This window comes from Lynx rufus, unplaced genomic scaffold, assembly GCF_022079265.1.
Source record: "Lynx rufus isolate CCGP_SWC_20201006 ecotype Redwood Valley unplaced genomic scaffold, mLynRuf1.p SCAF_7, whole genome shotgun sequence".
Lineage (NCBI taxonomy): Eukaryota > Metazoa > Chordata > Mammalia > Carnivora > Felidae > Lynx > Lynx rufus.
The window spans coordinates 72,959,296-72,973,248 of NW_025814889.1; the positions used below are offsets into that span (position 1 = coordinate 72,959,296).

At 41.6% G+C, this 13,953-nt stretch overlaps 1 protein-coding gene and 1 long non-coding RNA gene across 3 annotated transcripts in view; one reads left to right on the forward strand and one right to left on the reverse strand.

The window, feature by feature from the left end:
- Positions 1 to 2,290: 2,290 nt before the first annotated feature.
- Positions 2,291 to 6,565, reverse strand: LOC124502425 (uncharacterized). Its single transcript, XR_006959904.1, has 2 exons — positions 6,148 to 6,565; positions 2,291 to 4,939 (listed from the first exon to the last, which is right to left on the reverse strand). It is a non-coding gene; the product is annotated as an uncharacterized LOC124502425 (long non-coding RNA).
- Positions 6,566 to 8,564: 1,999 nt separating this feature from the next.
- The window catches only part of ARID2 (AT-rich interaction domain 2), a 169,781-nt gene continuing 164,392 nt past the window's right edge, over positions 8,565 to 13,953 (forward strand). For both annotated transcript variants that reach the window (XM_047064920.1, XM_047064921.1), the window contains exons 1-3: positions 8,565 to 8,790; positions 8,906 to 8,999; positions 10,070 to 10,167. In XM_047064920.1, the coding sequence (XP_046920876.1) occupies positions 8,699 to 8,790; positions 8,906 to 8,999; positions 10,070 to 10,167 (284 nt within the window). In that variant the 5' untranslated portion in view covers positions 8,565 to 8,698. The remainder of the gene's footprint in view (positions 8,791 to 8,905; positions 9,000 to 10,069; positions 10,168 to 13,953) is intronic.

Genomic DNA, 13,953 nt, shown 5'->3' on the forward strand with positions numbered 1-13,953 from the left:
AGAGGATGGCCACTGTACTAGGTCCTACAGAATCCTCTGGCTCAGATTTCACCTTCACCAGCAAAGAGGATGTATGTTCATGGGCAAGGAATGATGCCCTTACATTCCTGGCAACTCAAGCTATGTCAAAAAGAATTTGCCAAGCTGTACCAGACTGAGAGCTAAGACCTATTTACACGGGCAAGTAGCCTTTTATAGGGCACTTAGCCATTAAAAATTTTTACAAGGTACAGCAATGAGCCTAAAAATGTTAGTCCATATGTAGCAGTAATAGTTATAAATATGTTATATAAGTTGTATTTCAAATGTTCTTACCTGGTTACTAAACAAGCAATGCACACTGGCAAAGAAAGTTTAAGTGATAAGGGGATTCCTACAGATTCTAATTTAAGATAAAGTATTGCCTACAAAGCCCCAGACCTCATATCTGAGCTCAGTTTTCCCAATAATTCCCTAAAGTAAGGCCTTTTATTCTACCATAATTCCATTTTTATTTTGCTTCTTTTCTGTCACTTTCACTGATCAATGACTTCTGTTTAAATTCTTATACACTATTCTTTAAATAATAAATGATTCGGATAAATTTATGGTATTACACACATTTGCTTAGCAAGTATGATTCCGGAAATTGGATTTTATTAGCAAGACAGAGGAATGTTTAGAAGAAAAAGAACTGATTTGTGAGCCAGGAGGCATACTGTAAAATGTTTACCTTAAGAATGAACTCAATGTGTAACATAAATCAAGTGCATCAGCCTAATTATTGGAGTCTGAGAAAAGCACATGTTTTCTCTCAAATATGCCCTTTCCCTTTGGTTCAGTAGGGAGTGCACCAAAATCTTAATGTTAGTGTACATGGAAAACAAGAAGGGTGCTAACCTTCCCCCACCCCTAAAACAATGCATGGAATTATAAATTTTAAATAACAATAATTATGCATATAAAGATCTATATCCAAAAAGGAGCACAGAAATAATTAATGTATTTCTAATAGCCACTGAACAATTTAGAAAATGCAGTTAGGACTGAAGTGGTTTAGCATTTTTAAAAAAGGTTATGATGAACTGCAGTCTGACTAGTATCCTTTAAGTTCTAATTATCATACACTGGACCCACAGATAAGCTACAAGACCCTGCTGGGAGATAAAGCTCTGTTGACAGATATCTCCACAAAAGCAAGGTCTGGGCCAACTTCTAGGGACATTCCTCAGAAAAGGGAGCAAAGAAGAGCAGAGCAAGTAAGTACAAAGGAGAACAGGAAGACTGCAGTGTGACCTGGCCACACCATTGGTAACATTCTGATCACTGTCACCCAGGAACACAAAACACGCACTACTATGCATGCAATTATAATAAATGCATATATATCCCTAGGCATTCCTAAGAAGTTAAAGAACTATTTTGGGGACCCATTTTGAATTAATTTAACTTCTTATCCATACATTTTCAGTAGAGAACAAATTGAAAAATGGTTAAATGCATTTAATAAAACTTTCTTAAAAAACCTATCGTCCTTTAGAAACAGATTTTTGTTGGCTGTAATTCTTATAATCTGATCAACTACAAGGTATTCCTTAACTAAAGTTTCAAAATGCCTTTCCCTTGAGGCCCACACACAAAATACAAAGCAGCCCCTGAAGTGATGCTTTAAACTTCCTACTTGTCTTTAGCAAACAGAACTTTAGCTTTTTGGGTATCACAGGGCCCTTTAAGATGCCCATGCCTGCTGAGACCCTCGCCCTATAAGAATGAACAAACACAGTGTTTCACAGGGTTAGTGGATTCTTTGAACACCATATATAGACCACAAGTCAAGTCTCTTATCCAGTTTAGAAATAATACTAAGAGTAATGTTCTAAAAGTCTCTTAAACTGACATTGAGAACAAGGATAAGGTGGGAAGGAGCATATCTGTGGTAGGCACAAACCCACCCAGGGTGTTGTGGTCTTGGTATCATTATTTTTGGTGGCCCTAACTTTAATGGAGCAGATAAAACAACTGAGGTTAGCAAATGGCAATGTCAAGGATGGATTTAATTCAGTGGGAAGAAAGCAAATTCTTGCATACGCTAAAGGGAGGGAAGCTTCTTTTCAGTTTCCAGAAGAGGAGGACCATTGTTTAACCCCTGATTAAACTTGAGGAAATCTATCTTTAAATGCAGTTAAAATTACTAGACATTAGAACAGGACCTACACTTACACTTATTTAGGCTAGCAATAATGACTAATGGCTGTTTAATATTGGTATTATTAATAAGAGATTATGTTATTAATAATTTGGTTACAAGATGTAGTGCAACACGCTTAAAATTTTCATTTTTGTTTAAAACACCTGCAAGCATTGTAGTTACATGTAAATATTAAGTCAGGTATTTTATGCCCCCAAAGAACAGATAGTATTTCTCATGTACATTATCACACACAGATTATTCTAGAATGTTTTTAATTGAGTTCTACATACCACAAATTATGTCAAAGAACCATGGCACCTTTAAAATTGTTGCCACTAAACCTTTGGTTAGAATTTCCCTTAATGGATGGCAATAAGCCTCAACAATTCACACTGGCTCTGGTTGACTTTCAATTTTGACATGCAGTTTGTGGTATGTTTTCAGAGAAAAACAAAAACTAAACAAATTATTATTAAGTCAATACTTCTCTGATTCATATAGCTATAGAGGAAAACCTATATATGTATTTATGAAACCTAATTATTACATAGTTTTGCATTTCAGCCTAATTCCTATTTTATTGTTTCACCAACAAGACTGCCAACTCTTTAAGCTTTACAGCTAGTCAAGAATTAAATTTGCATTAAATACAGAATTAATGCGTCTTTGGAGTTTAATTTTTTTAAATTAATAGCAAAGTGCAATGTCAGAAGAGTCAATGTACCAAAAAATTGAAACAGAAAATCAAATTTCATTAAAACAATTCCTGTTCGTTTGCTCAGTAGTATATTTTTTACACTCCCTTGCTTTTCCCATAATTAAAAAGTTAATTACTGGAATCATATTTTTTGTGGATCTGAGTTTTCAAAGGATGTGATTTAAATGCTGCTATTAATACTTTTACAGCACTTTGAATAACAGTAATACTACACTGATCCTAACAGTAATATAATTTTGTACGTAATTATATTTAAATGTCTCTATTCTAAGCAGAATTTTGAATTTAACTCTATGCTAAACATCCTGTTTAAGTGTTAAAAATTAAGAACTCTATGGTCTGAATATTTTGTTATAATCTTCTAAAGCTAGCAGTTAAGAAAAATCTAGTATACTGGAGTATAATTTCCTTGAAGGCTAAGTCAATTTCTCTCGCCCTCTCTCCCATTTTGCCCAATGTAGGCATTCAATAAGTATTTATTCAGTGACTTAGTAAACTGCATTGATAAAAAATAATTATTTCCTTGGTTTAGTATTTATGCTTTCCTAGTTTTCATAACTTTTAGAATACTATAAACAAACCATTAAACTAGTAAAAACTGTGGTGCTTTATAAAGAGCACAGTTAGTTTGGGGCCTACTGTTCTTTTTTAGTGACCAAATTAGATGAAATAAATAACAATGCACAAATGTAGCACCTTAAACCCGTAACAATTAAAAAAATTCAAGATTAGGTAACTGACCTAATGAGAACAGCTCCCTGTGAAAAGCACATTTGGGGATGCCTCTCAAAAGAACACTATAATTGGCTAAAATATCGTTTTTTAAATTATTAAGTCTTACTACACTGGATTTATGTACAAAGCATAGCCTTTAATATCTATTGAAAAGAAATTACAACAAAGAAATATCCCAAAACTTATCAGACCCTTTAGGAACAAACCACTCAAAAGTCTGTCCACTGCAAATTCAGAATATCTACTTAAAACCTTAACCTGCAGTAGAATAAACTATGTCCTCACTTTTTAAAAGCGTAGTTACAAGTAATCCTTAAGAGTTGCTATCATGAAGAAAGACCTTATCTATGATTTGATATTATAATCAAAGGTTCAAACAAGACAAGTTAGCCCACATAAAAAAGTACAGCAGTAGACACGGGCAAGAGCAGCAAAAGGTGAAAGCATTCTCTTATCTTACCAACAATTCCTTTCCTCTTAAGATCATCTTTAAAGACATAAAACTTTTAAGTTCAACTGCCTTGTTCAACCAATTCTTTTAAACCATAGAGTAACTTAAAATCCAAAAATGTCTCCAGTGAATCGATGTACCAATTCCTCAATTAAGGTAGTTCAGCTGTTGTAACCTGACATGCTTGATTTGAAATTTGGTTTAGTTTTTTAAGTTTTATATAACATTAAAACTGATTATAAGGATCAGAGGTGCATATAAAATAACAAACTTGTAATTATGATGTGTAGGGTTTGCAGTTACAATTAAAAACCACACTTTTTGCATTTTTTCACATCAAAAAGGCTTTGTCAACATTTCTCATCAGAACAGTAAACTATACAAATTGAGTTTCAACAATTTCCACTGTCACTGGTACTTTTTATAGGAATGATTTCTATTGATGCTTGAAAACTATGAATTATATTTTATTTACATCATCAAATTAGAGAATATTAAAGAATATTGTAAAACTGTTGCACTTCTCTATCATTTTCTTCCAGGATCCACCTGCTCTATGCTGCCCACTATAGGAAATGCAGTATGGTACAAAGAAACGTAATACTATTCTCTAGGGTTACTGTTAGTGCAATCCCATAAAAAAAATACTCTGGGTACTTGGGTGCTAAGATACGGTGGGTATTCTGGCAAGAGATACAGACTGGTTAGTGGTCACTAAATTTATTAAATATAAAGAACATCAGTAGGAACAGACAGGATCCGAAACTGTATCTTGGTAATGCACACACCAGAACTAGCATTCGGGTGCGGCAGGGCATGGAACTTAGTGATTGAGACGTAGCCTGCAGAAAAATGCAGCTTTGCCCTAGAGAGGAAATATGAGGGTCAAAATCAACACTGCCAAAACACCTACAAAAAAAGAAAAAGTCATGCAAATACAAATGATTGCTGCAACTGTAAAAAAAATTTTTTTTGTGTAAATAAATTACTTGTATAATGCACATTTAAGTTTCATCAGTGAACCTCCCCTTCCCTTAAACCATGTAAGCATTCCTCTTACCAGCGAATACCCTTAATAGCTTACTTTTGCCTTACATTTTTCTGGTCTTGGGGAAGTTGAATCGTGTAGCAATCTGTGAAACATCAAATTTTATCTTTTTTTTTCTTTGACTAGAGTATATCCAAAATGTTATGAATTTATATTCTACTCATCAGATATACTTTGGGAGTCCATTTTGAATATGATGGGTTCTTTTCAGAGAAAGATTTTTTTTTCAAAGTCAACTCTTCAGTTACACATTACATCTTAATTTTTTTTAAAGCCATTAAAACGTTAGATTCCCACTCCAGGTCTTTGCCCTTCGATACTCTTACTTAAAAGCAAAGCACACTATTGTATATGCAGGTGTGTATACACATAAACACATTAACAGCAAGCAGTGCTTTAAAACTGGCAACCTCCCCTTAAAAAATAAAAATAAAAATAAATGTCATTTCTCCACTCTGCCCTTTGATATGAAATGAGACCGATATGCCCACTGCAGAGTGGGATGCTAGAAAAGATGTTCTGACGTCTGACCGGAGACATTATCAACATACAACCCTAGATCCCGACTCGGACGACCTAAATTTCAGTGTACATGCCCTCGTTCTCACTCCTGCCCCACCAGCAGCATCCAGGACCCGGGTCCGGATCGCGACCACCCGGTGGGCCAGTGCGGCCCGAATCCCCGAGTACGGCCCGCTCCCCGCAACCCGGCTTCCCTGCTCCCGGCCGACCGCGAGTTCCCGGAGCAAAGGCGTCCGAGGTTCCCAAAGCCCACGACTCTGACGAGGGGTACCGACGGTGCTGTGGACTCTGGCATTTAAAAACTACCGAAAAGTCTCGCTGCACAAGTGGCGCTACTAAGGCCGCCGCTGTCGTTCCACGTCGCCCTGTCCCCGTCCCCTCGGAGCGGGACGGGCGGCTCAGGCGACCCTCCGCGAAATCGCGGTCAGCTGCCGGGAGCGCGGAAGAGCAACCAAAGCGACCGAGACGCCGCAGCTTTCCCTTCTCCCCTTAGTTACAATTACCCCGGCGGCTTCTGGCGCTTTCTCCGAGAAAATGAAAATAATAATTTTTTTTAAAAAGCGTGGAGGTGCTAGAAGTCGTTGACATTTTCCGTTGAACGAGATTCCCTTCGGCTCCATCTCTTCATCAGGATTTCCAAACTCGGATGCATCCTCAGCAGAGGTATTCCATGTTGACAGATCTCTCGCCTCCCACAAAATGGGGCCGAGGAGGCGGCCGCTGTCTCCTCTATGGGCGCCGCCATTTTGTGAGGCGGCGGCGGCGCGGCGGCAGCAGCCCGGGGTGTGTGTAATGGTTGAATAGAATGACCCCCTCTAGGGAATCCCCGGCGCTGACAGTTACGTAAGGGGCTGTGCGCAAGTGCGGCGTTTAGGGAATCCGCACAGCGCCGGCCTCGCAGCTCTGCGGCCCACATCTCCACCACCCCTAAGAGGACCGGTGGGGGAAGGGACAGATGACCTGGTCTCCCTCCTACCCCACCCCCCGCTTCTTGCCTCCGGCCCCGGCCCAGCTTCTCCACTCCCCCAGCTGGGTCTCCGCCTTTCACTGGCTTCCGTCTCAGACACTCACTGGCCCTTGGGTGTCAGGAACTTCCTAGCCACAGTCTCATTCCAACCCCATTTAAGAGACAAACTTTACTTGGGAAATAAATCCGTTTCCTAGAGTGAGCACCGGAAGCATGCTGGACTACATTACATAATTTTTTTTTTTCATCAGCAAATAAATGTTCCCATTGGAACTACTACCTGAAATAATCATCCAGACCTGTATAAGCCTGTGACCTTGGGTTAGTCGATGACTTTGCTAATAGTGGCGATCACTAAAATGGGAATAAAGATACGCCCCACACTGTGAAGCTTAATTAGCATTTGTAGCAAAGGGCCGTCTCCAGCACCCCTTGTAAATGCAAACTGAGGTGGGAGTATTTGTTGAGATTAGTCTCCCTTTAAGCAGCTTTATTAACCTTCAAAATATTTTCTACGGGGATGGCATTTAAGACATTTGAGAGAAAGCAAGGAAAAACAAGGCATTATTCACTATTTAAGCGCTTCTACCTTTAAGATATCTTAATGTAAAAATATAAACGTTAATTATTAAGGTTCAAAGAATTGGTTTCCAACCAGTTTAATTACTGTTTGCATAACTCAGCATAAAATAATCTAGTTTGATATGTGAAACCAAAGGCAAGATGAATTAAGAGCATTACTGTATTTCCACAGAACTAGGACAGACAGTTCACATTGTATTTAATTTACAGTTTGCTAAAGTTAGTTTGTGGATAATTCATGGAAAATGTGCTAATCAGGCCCCAAAATACTAGCACAAGGCTCAGAAAAGCCGATTCCTTTAGACCTTGGGGAAAAAAAAAAAGGTAACAAATATGACTTTATTCCGATCTGTGAATGATGCGTAGCGTGAGGAGCTGCCCCTCGGAGCTTCCCTTCCCTCCCGAGCGCCAGACCGGTTGTGTCGGGCTGGCAGGGACTCAGAGGCGGCCCTTCCAACAGCCGGGCCGGGGACGCGAACATCGCCTCCACCCCTAACCCTGGAACAACCGGTAGTGGCCGTTTCCCCGCGCCGCCCCCCTTTCCGCCGGCTTTGTGTGCGTGTGAAATGTGCGGCACATTGCAGATGAACCCTAAGCCCGGCGAGCCGAGTCTATTGTTCCCCGCGAGGAGCTGCCGGGGCGGTGTGGAGCCAGGCGCAGTGCCGCGGCCGGCCCTCGGGGGTCGCTGTGCGGCGCTGGCTGCCCGGCCGTGGCGGCGGCGCTGGCGGCGGCAGAGAGGGAGGCTGGCGGGGAAGGAAGCGGGCGGGCGGCGCGCAGCGGCTTGGCTGCCGCCGGTGCTTTCTGCCCGGGGACGCCCCAGCCGCCGCGGCGGAGGCCGCGCGTGAATGTGTGCGAGGGCCCCGCGGAGCTGCGGCCGGAATACACGCTGTCACCCCTCTTTCCACAAACCACCACACAGACCTCCCCCTCCCCACCCCCAGCCCCGCCTGCCCCAGCCCCGCCGCCGCGGCCGCCGAAACTCCCGGCCTCCGGCCGCCCCGGCCCCTCACCGTCGGCTCGCCTTTCCCCTCGCCCGCTCGCGCGCCCACGGCAGCAGCACCATGTTGAATCGCGTCCCCAGGCCGAGCCGCCTGGGCCGGCGGCGCTGAGAGGCGGGCGAGAGCCGGGCCGCGGGGAGGGAGGGAAGGAAGGGGTGGGGGCCGCGCTCGCCCCGCGGCTTCGCGCGGATCCGGCAGTCGCCTGCCCCTCTAGTTTCGCTCCGATTTCTTTAAACTTTTTTAGAAATTCCCCTCCCTCCTTCCCTCCTCTCCCCCTGGCCTCCTGCTCCCTCCTTCCCCTCCTCCTCCTCCTCCTCCCCCTCCCTCCCTCCCTCCCTGCGCCGCCGCCGCCGCCGCCGCCGCCGCCGCCGCCACCGCCGGCCCATGACTGAGCCCCGCCGCCGCCGGCCGAGGAATGGGCTCCGGGCTCTGGTAGGAAGCGCAGGGAGCGGGGGGCGCTTTTAAAACACCGATCTGGGTTTTTTTAAAACCTCCTTTGAAAAAATAATGGCAAACTCGACGGGGAAGGCGCCTCCGGACGAGCGGAGAAAGGGACTCGCTTTCCTGGACGAGCTGCGGCAGTTCCACCACAGCAGAGGGTGAGAGCAGAACCGGGGGGGCAGCGCCGGGGCGAGCCGGGGCGAACGGGGCTCTCCCGCCCGGGCCGGGCGCGGGGTCCCGGCTGACAAGTGCGGGGCTTTCTCTCTCCCGCAGGTCGCCTTTTAAAAAAATCCCTGCGGTGGGTGGGAAGGAGCTGGATCTTCACGGTCTCTACACCAGAGTCACTACTTTAGGCGGATTCGCGAAGGTGAGTGGAAGTTTTAATTTGTATTTCCCTCTCGCTGGCCTCTTCCAAAAAGTCTCCTTTGACCCCGGAGTGGGCGCTCGGGGCTGGGGGGGTGGCCCGCGGGGGCAAAAGGCGTTCTTTTCGCTCGCAGCCGGTGGCACGGAGGCGGACGGCGGCGGGGCTGTTTTTGGCCTGGTGGCTCGCGTGCGCGCGGCGGGCGCGGGGCTCGGGCGGGCGGGCGGCCCGGCGCCGGCTCGCGCCCTGCCCGGTGCCCGGCCGGCCCGACGGGGTCTGAGCGCCGCGGCGGGGAGTGCGGGCGTGCGGGGCGCCCGCCCGAGCCCCGCGCCCGCGCCCGCCCGCCCGCTCGCTCGCTCGCGAGTCAGCTCTGCCGCCGCTGCCGCTCTAGCACAGGCGGAGACACAGAGACACACAGACTCTGAGAGCAGTTTTCGTGCAACTCAAAATTAGCGCGGGCAGGTTTAACATCGATAATCGGCTGCGAAATGATCCCGGCAGCCGGGGGCACAGCCTCGGCCCCGTCGCCCTCGGTTTATACAGCTAACAAAAGAAACCAGGACCTGTCTCCAAATAGCCATCTTAGGCTTCAAGGCTAGGCAGAAGCTGTAGGCCTCAAAGAAGGGCCTATGGAGATGGATAGATCTGGGAGAGGGATCGGAATCGGCCCCGGCCCCGGCCCCCCCAGAACCTGCGGACGTCGCTGTCCGGAACAGTATTGATCCTTTTGAACTTTTTTTTTTTTTAGTGTAAACGGACCGCGTTGAGATTTAAAAGGGGGCGACAGAGGGACTTGCGATTGGTTATTGTCCGGGCTTCAAAAACAAAACAAACCCACCACCACCCCCCCCCTCCCGCCCCCCAAACAAAACAAGTGCTATTAAATACAGGGCTCTCGGGTGAAAACACGGTGATTCGAGCAGCCCTTGCTTAGGAACTCTTACGGATCGATCTGAAACACCCACTGATGCTTGAGGTATCTACAGATCTCTGTAGAATGGGTATTTATTTCACAGTTAGGTTAGAGTTTTCTTGGATGGTGCACTCTCAGACAAGTGTGGCTGTGTTTTTAACAGGTTTCTGAGAAGAATCAGTGGGGAGAAATTGTTGAAGAGTTCAACTTTCCCAGAAGTTGTTCTAACGCTGCCTTTGCTTTAAAACAGTATTACTTGCGGTGAGTAGTAGTGACTCTTCCACAGTATTTGGAATCGAGGGACTTAAGGGGAGATTTGTTTTTAGCCAAAAGAAAGCCCCCAAACAAACCTTGCACAGCAGACAGTCTCTAAACTTCTGTTCATTTTTTCAGTCTGAGAAACATCAAATACCCATAAAGCGAGGTTGTAGGAAGGTGAAAGTTTTCCTCATCTATTTTAGGATTGTTTACATTTTTCATACAGGATCTTTACAGGTGACACCCTACCCCCCATCTTGGTAAACATTCTTTTGTGACATTGTTATTGATGGCTTGATATCCACGGAGGGGCAGAGAGGTGATGCTTAGTAAAAGAGTTAAGATAGTTAATGAAACTTTGTATCCCTTGGGAAAATTTTTCTTTGCCTTCGAAACTCCTTTGCCTTTTTAAAATCCTGACTTTAAGATTTTTAAAAAATGAAACCTCTTGTGTGGAACCGTGTAACGGAGTGGTTTTTCAGTAGAATATTTCTACACTGCATAACGTTCTGGTGCCTTAGGTGACCCAGGAGAGTTTTTAGAGTAAGTTCTTTGGAATTTTTGAGTGACTTCAAAACGTTCCAAAGGATTATTATATATGTAGGAAGATTACGAAGTGGAGTACAATGATTTCGATTTTCTTTTCATTTTCTCCCTCCTTTGACTGTATATGACAAAGTAAATTGTTCAGTTGATAATGTGATACACTTCAGAAAAGATATTTCCTGATTAAGCTGTATTATTATTTTTTTCTGCTAGGAATATTTTCATATTGTAACCTGTTATGAGGTCATCTTTCATTTTTAATGCTTACTTACTCATAGAGGGTCCTTAGTTGGTGGTGGTTATTTAAAACTAAAATAATGCTCTTCATATTTATTGCTTTTTGATAATGGTATTAAGGGATGGCCTTTTTTTAGTTAATGTAGCTTCTGCATAGATTGAGCTTGGCACTTCTCATTGCTCCAAATGCAGTATCCTAATGTAGATACTCTGTCTTAAGTTCAACACTCTGAAGTAGGAAATGCAGTAATTGCCCAGGTGTACTTTCTATTGGCTATCTTAGACTGACTTCAGGCTTGAAGCTGAAGAGTTCACAGAACTTTTTGGATAGTTACTGAGTTGCACAGAAGTCTAGAAAATATTAAATATGGCTAGTTATTTACTCTAGTTTGTCTGTGATGGCTGTAGGTGTGAGTGCATTTTTAAATAAAGATCTAAAGTGAAAAACAAAGTAAAATTAAATTAACCCCCCAAAACTGTTGATTTGGTGAGAAGTAATGTGGTGAGAAGTAGAGAATTTTATATTTATGGTGATACTCACTTGCCCATTTCCATTTATAATATTGAGAGGAATATTATTCATACAGGTCTTGGTCTTCTGATAATCAGTTTGAACTGTTTGGATTTTAAACTGTTTTGTAACACAGTTTAAAGTTATGCCTAATATTTATTGGATTGATTGACTGAAATTTAATATCCAAAAGGTACTGAATGATACATATGGTTCGTGAGATGTTTTTCTGAAGAACTTACATGCATACTAACCAAGTTTTAGCATAATCAATTAACTGCCTCGAATTCCAGTTTTTTACAAGTTACATAAATATTGTTTTTTCCAGTAGTGATTTCTATCCTGAGATCATATCATTCACTGATAATACTTACAAGTACTGTTTTTAAGTAAATAGTTTCAGGGTTGTTTGCGACTCTTCACATTGTTCTTATATCAATTTGAGCTTTATTCTCCTATTAGAAGCTGCTTTTTGAACTATGTCCTTAGCTAAACTTGTTTTTCCTCCATATGTCACTCTCCAGGTTTGTTTTTGTAGGGTTGTAGCTAGGCTACTAGGAAAAAAGTTGAAGCATTTGTTTTGGAAAATAAAACCATGTGAAGATTTGTATGGCTTGTAAAGAAATACAAGAGAAATATGCTGGTCAAAGATTGGGTACTACCAACCTTGAAAGATTTTTTTCCAGAGTGGTGTAATTAGAGGACATGTATTATGCTGGGTTTTACACCTTCCTCTGAAAAATCTTAACTGGCAGACAGGATGCCAAGCTTTCACAGTAATTCTGTGACTTAACTATAAGAGTTCCTCTTCATAGTAAGAGATAGTAATGAAGTGACTTTGTGAGTTCCCTCTTTGATATATCATGTTGAATATCATGGTTTCTGATGAGCAGATAATGCAGTGTGTTTTGTAAATCACAGGTAGAATATTTTTTTTAAATAAGAACTCCTTTTTCATTTGACCTATTGTAAGACTGTTATTATATATGTTAGTTCTCATTTACTCTACAAGTTTAATACTTGCTGACATTCCTCTGTAATTTCATTATTAATTAGATGGATGGCTGTTAGCCAGATATAGCCAGTATCAAGGAAGTTATGATGTATCTTCATGATATTACAGACACTTAAATAAAGAAGACCAAACTAGTATGCTGGCCATGTATATATTCTAACATTTCTATGTTTGTTTTCATACATAGACAGTCATTGAATGTAGAAACTGGAGTTTAGTGGTCTGCTAAAAGTTTGCTTGATTGTATCAAACATACATTTATTCATTTGTAGATTGAGTATAAAAATTTCTCAAAGTCTAAAATTGAAAATGCAATTGACGATTTGTTTTAACATTGGCGTTTAATGTTTTAAATGTTAGTGCCTACTGGTAATGAGTAACAGTACTCGATATTTAAAAATTGGGTATTAATCCTTTATGATGTACATATATTTTGTTTCCACTTAGTTCCTTTCTTGGCCTGTACATCTCAATTTCTTCCACAAATGTTTATTATTAGGATATCCCTATAAGTATAAAATGGTAAGGGAATATTTCCCACATTTTATAGTTGGAGAAATTAAAGTGCAAAAAAAAAAAAAAATCCAAATGACTTTAGGGGCATTTGTTAATTGCACAAAAAAAGTTGTATTCCTGACACATGTTCTGTAACATTTAATCAGTCTATTATCAATTCAGTTTGTCAGTCGCAAATGATTTTAAGAAATTAAAATATGGTTGAGAGTTACATATGGTTAAATGTATGGCCAGTATACACAATATGTTCTATATTTATTCAGTGAATTTTATTTTGTTTTGTTTTGGTGCAAAAACTGGGGGGCAATTTACTACTATTAGTCCCATTTAAAAATTTGAAGCCTTGGTATGAAAATTTAGGTAATATTTCAAATACTTAGTTGAAGAATTTTCTTGTAGCTTATGCCAGCATTACTATAGCTATAGTCAAGGTTGACTTGATATTTCTATTATAAAACTTGATTTTTTGGAAAGGAGGTGAAATATCTTAGACATTAAAAAAAAATATTGCACGGAACTAATATGAAATGATTTTTTTTACATGTACCTACCTTTAGAGTAGTCAGTAACTTCACTGTAGAGTTGTACCCACCAGAGTGAATTTTCAACTGCATTGTGAATTTATTCTATTTTTCTCCCCTTGGTGAATAAAGCCCTCCCTTAGATTATACCAACAGGAAGAGTTTACATTTATCAATTAGATAGAATGAATACACTCATATGTTCTGTAGTTAGTGTATACCATGTACGTTATCTCTTTTAAGAGAAAGCATTTAATGAATCTCTTGATGTTAAGTGAAACAATGCTTCAAAATTGTAATAAGCAAGTAAATAAAGTAATACTCTGAGTTTGTGAATTGCTAAACAGAATTGGTAAGCAGACATTACTCGCTTTTTTCAAGGAAGAAAAAGAGAAGTAATATAGAGATTGAAAGGACAACTGTACTTAAATAAATTATTCGTG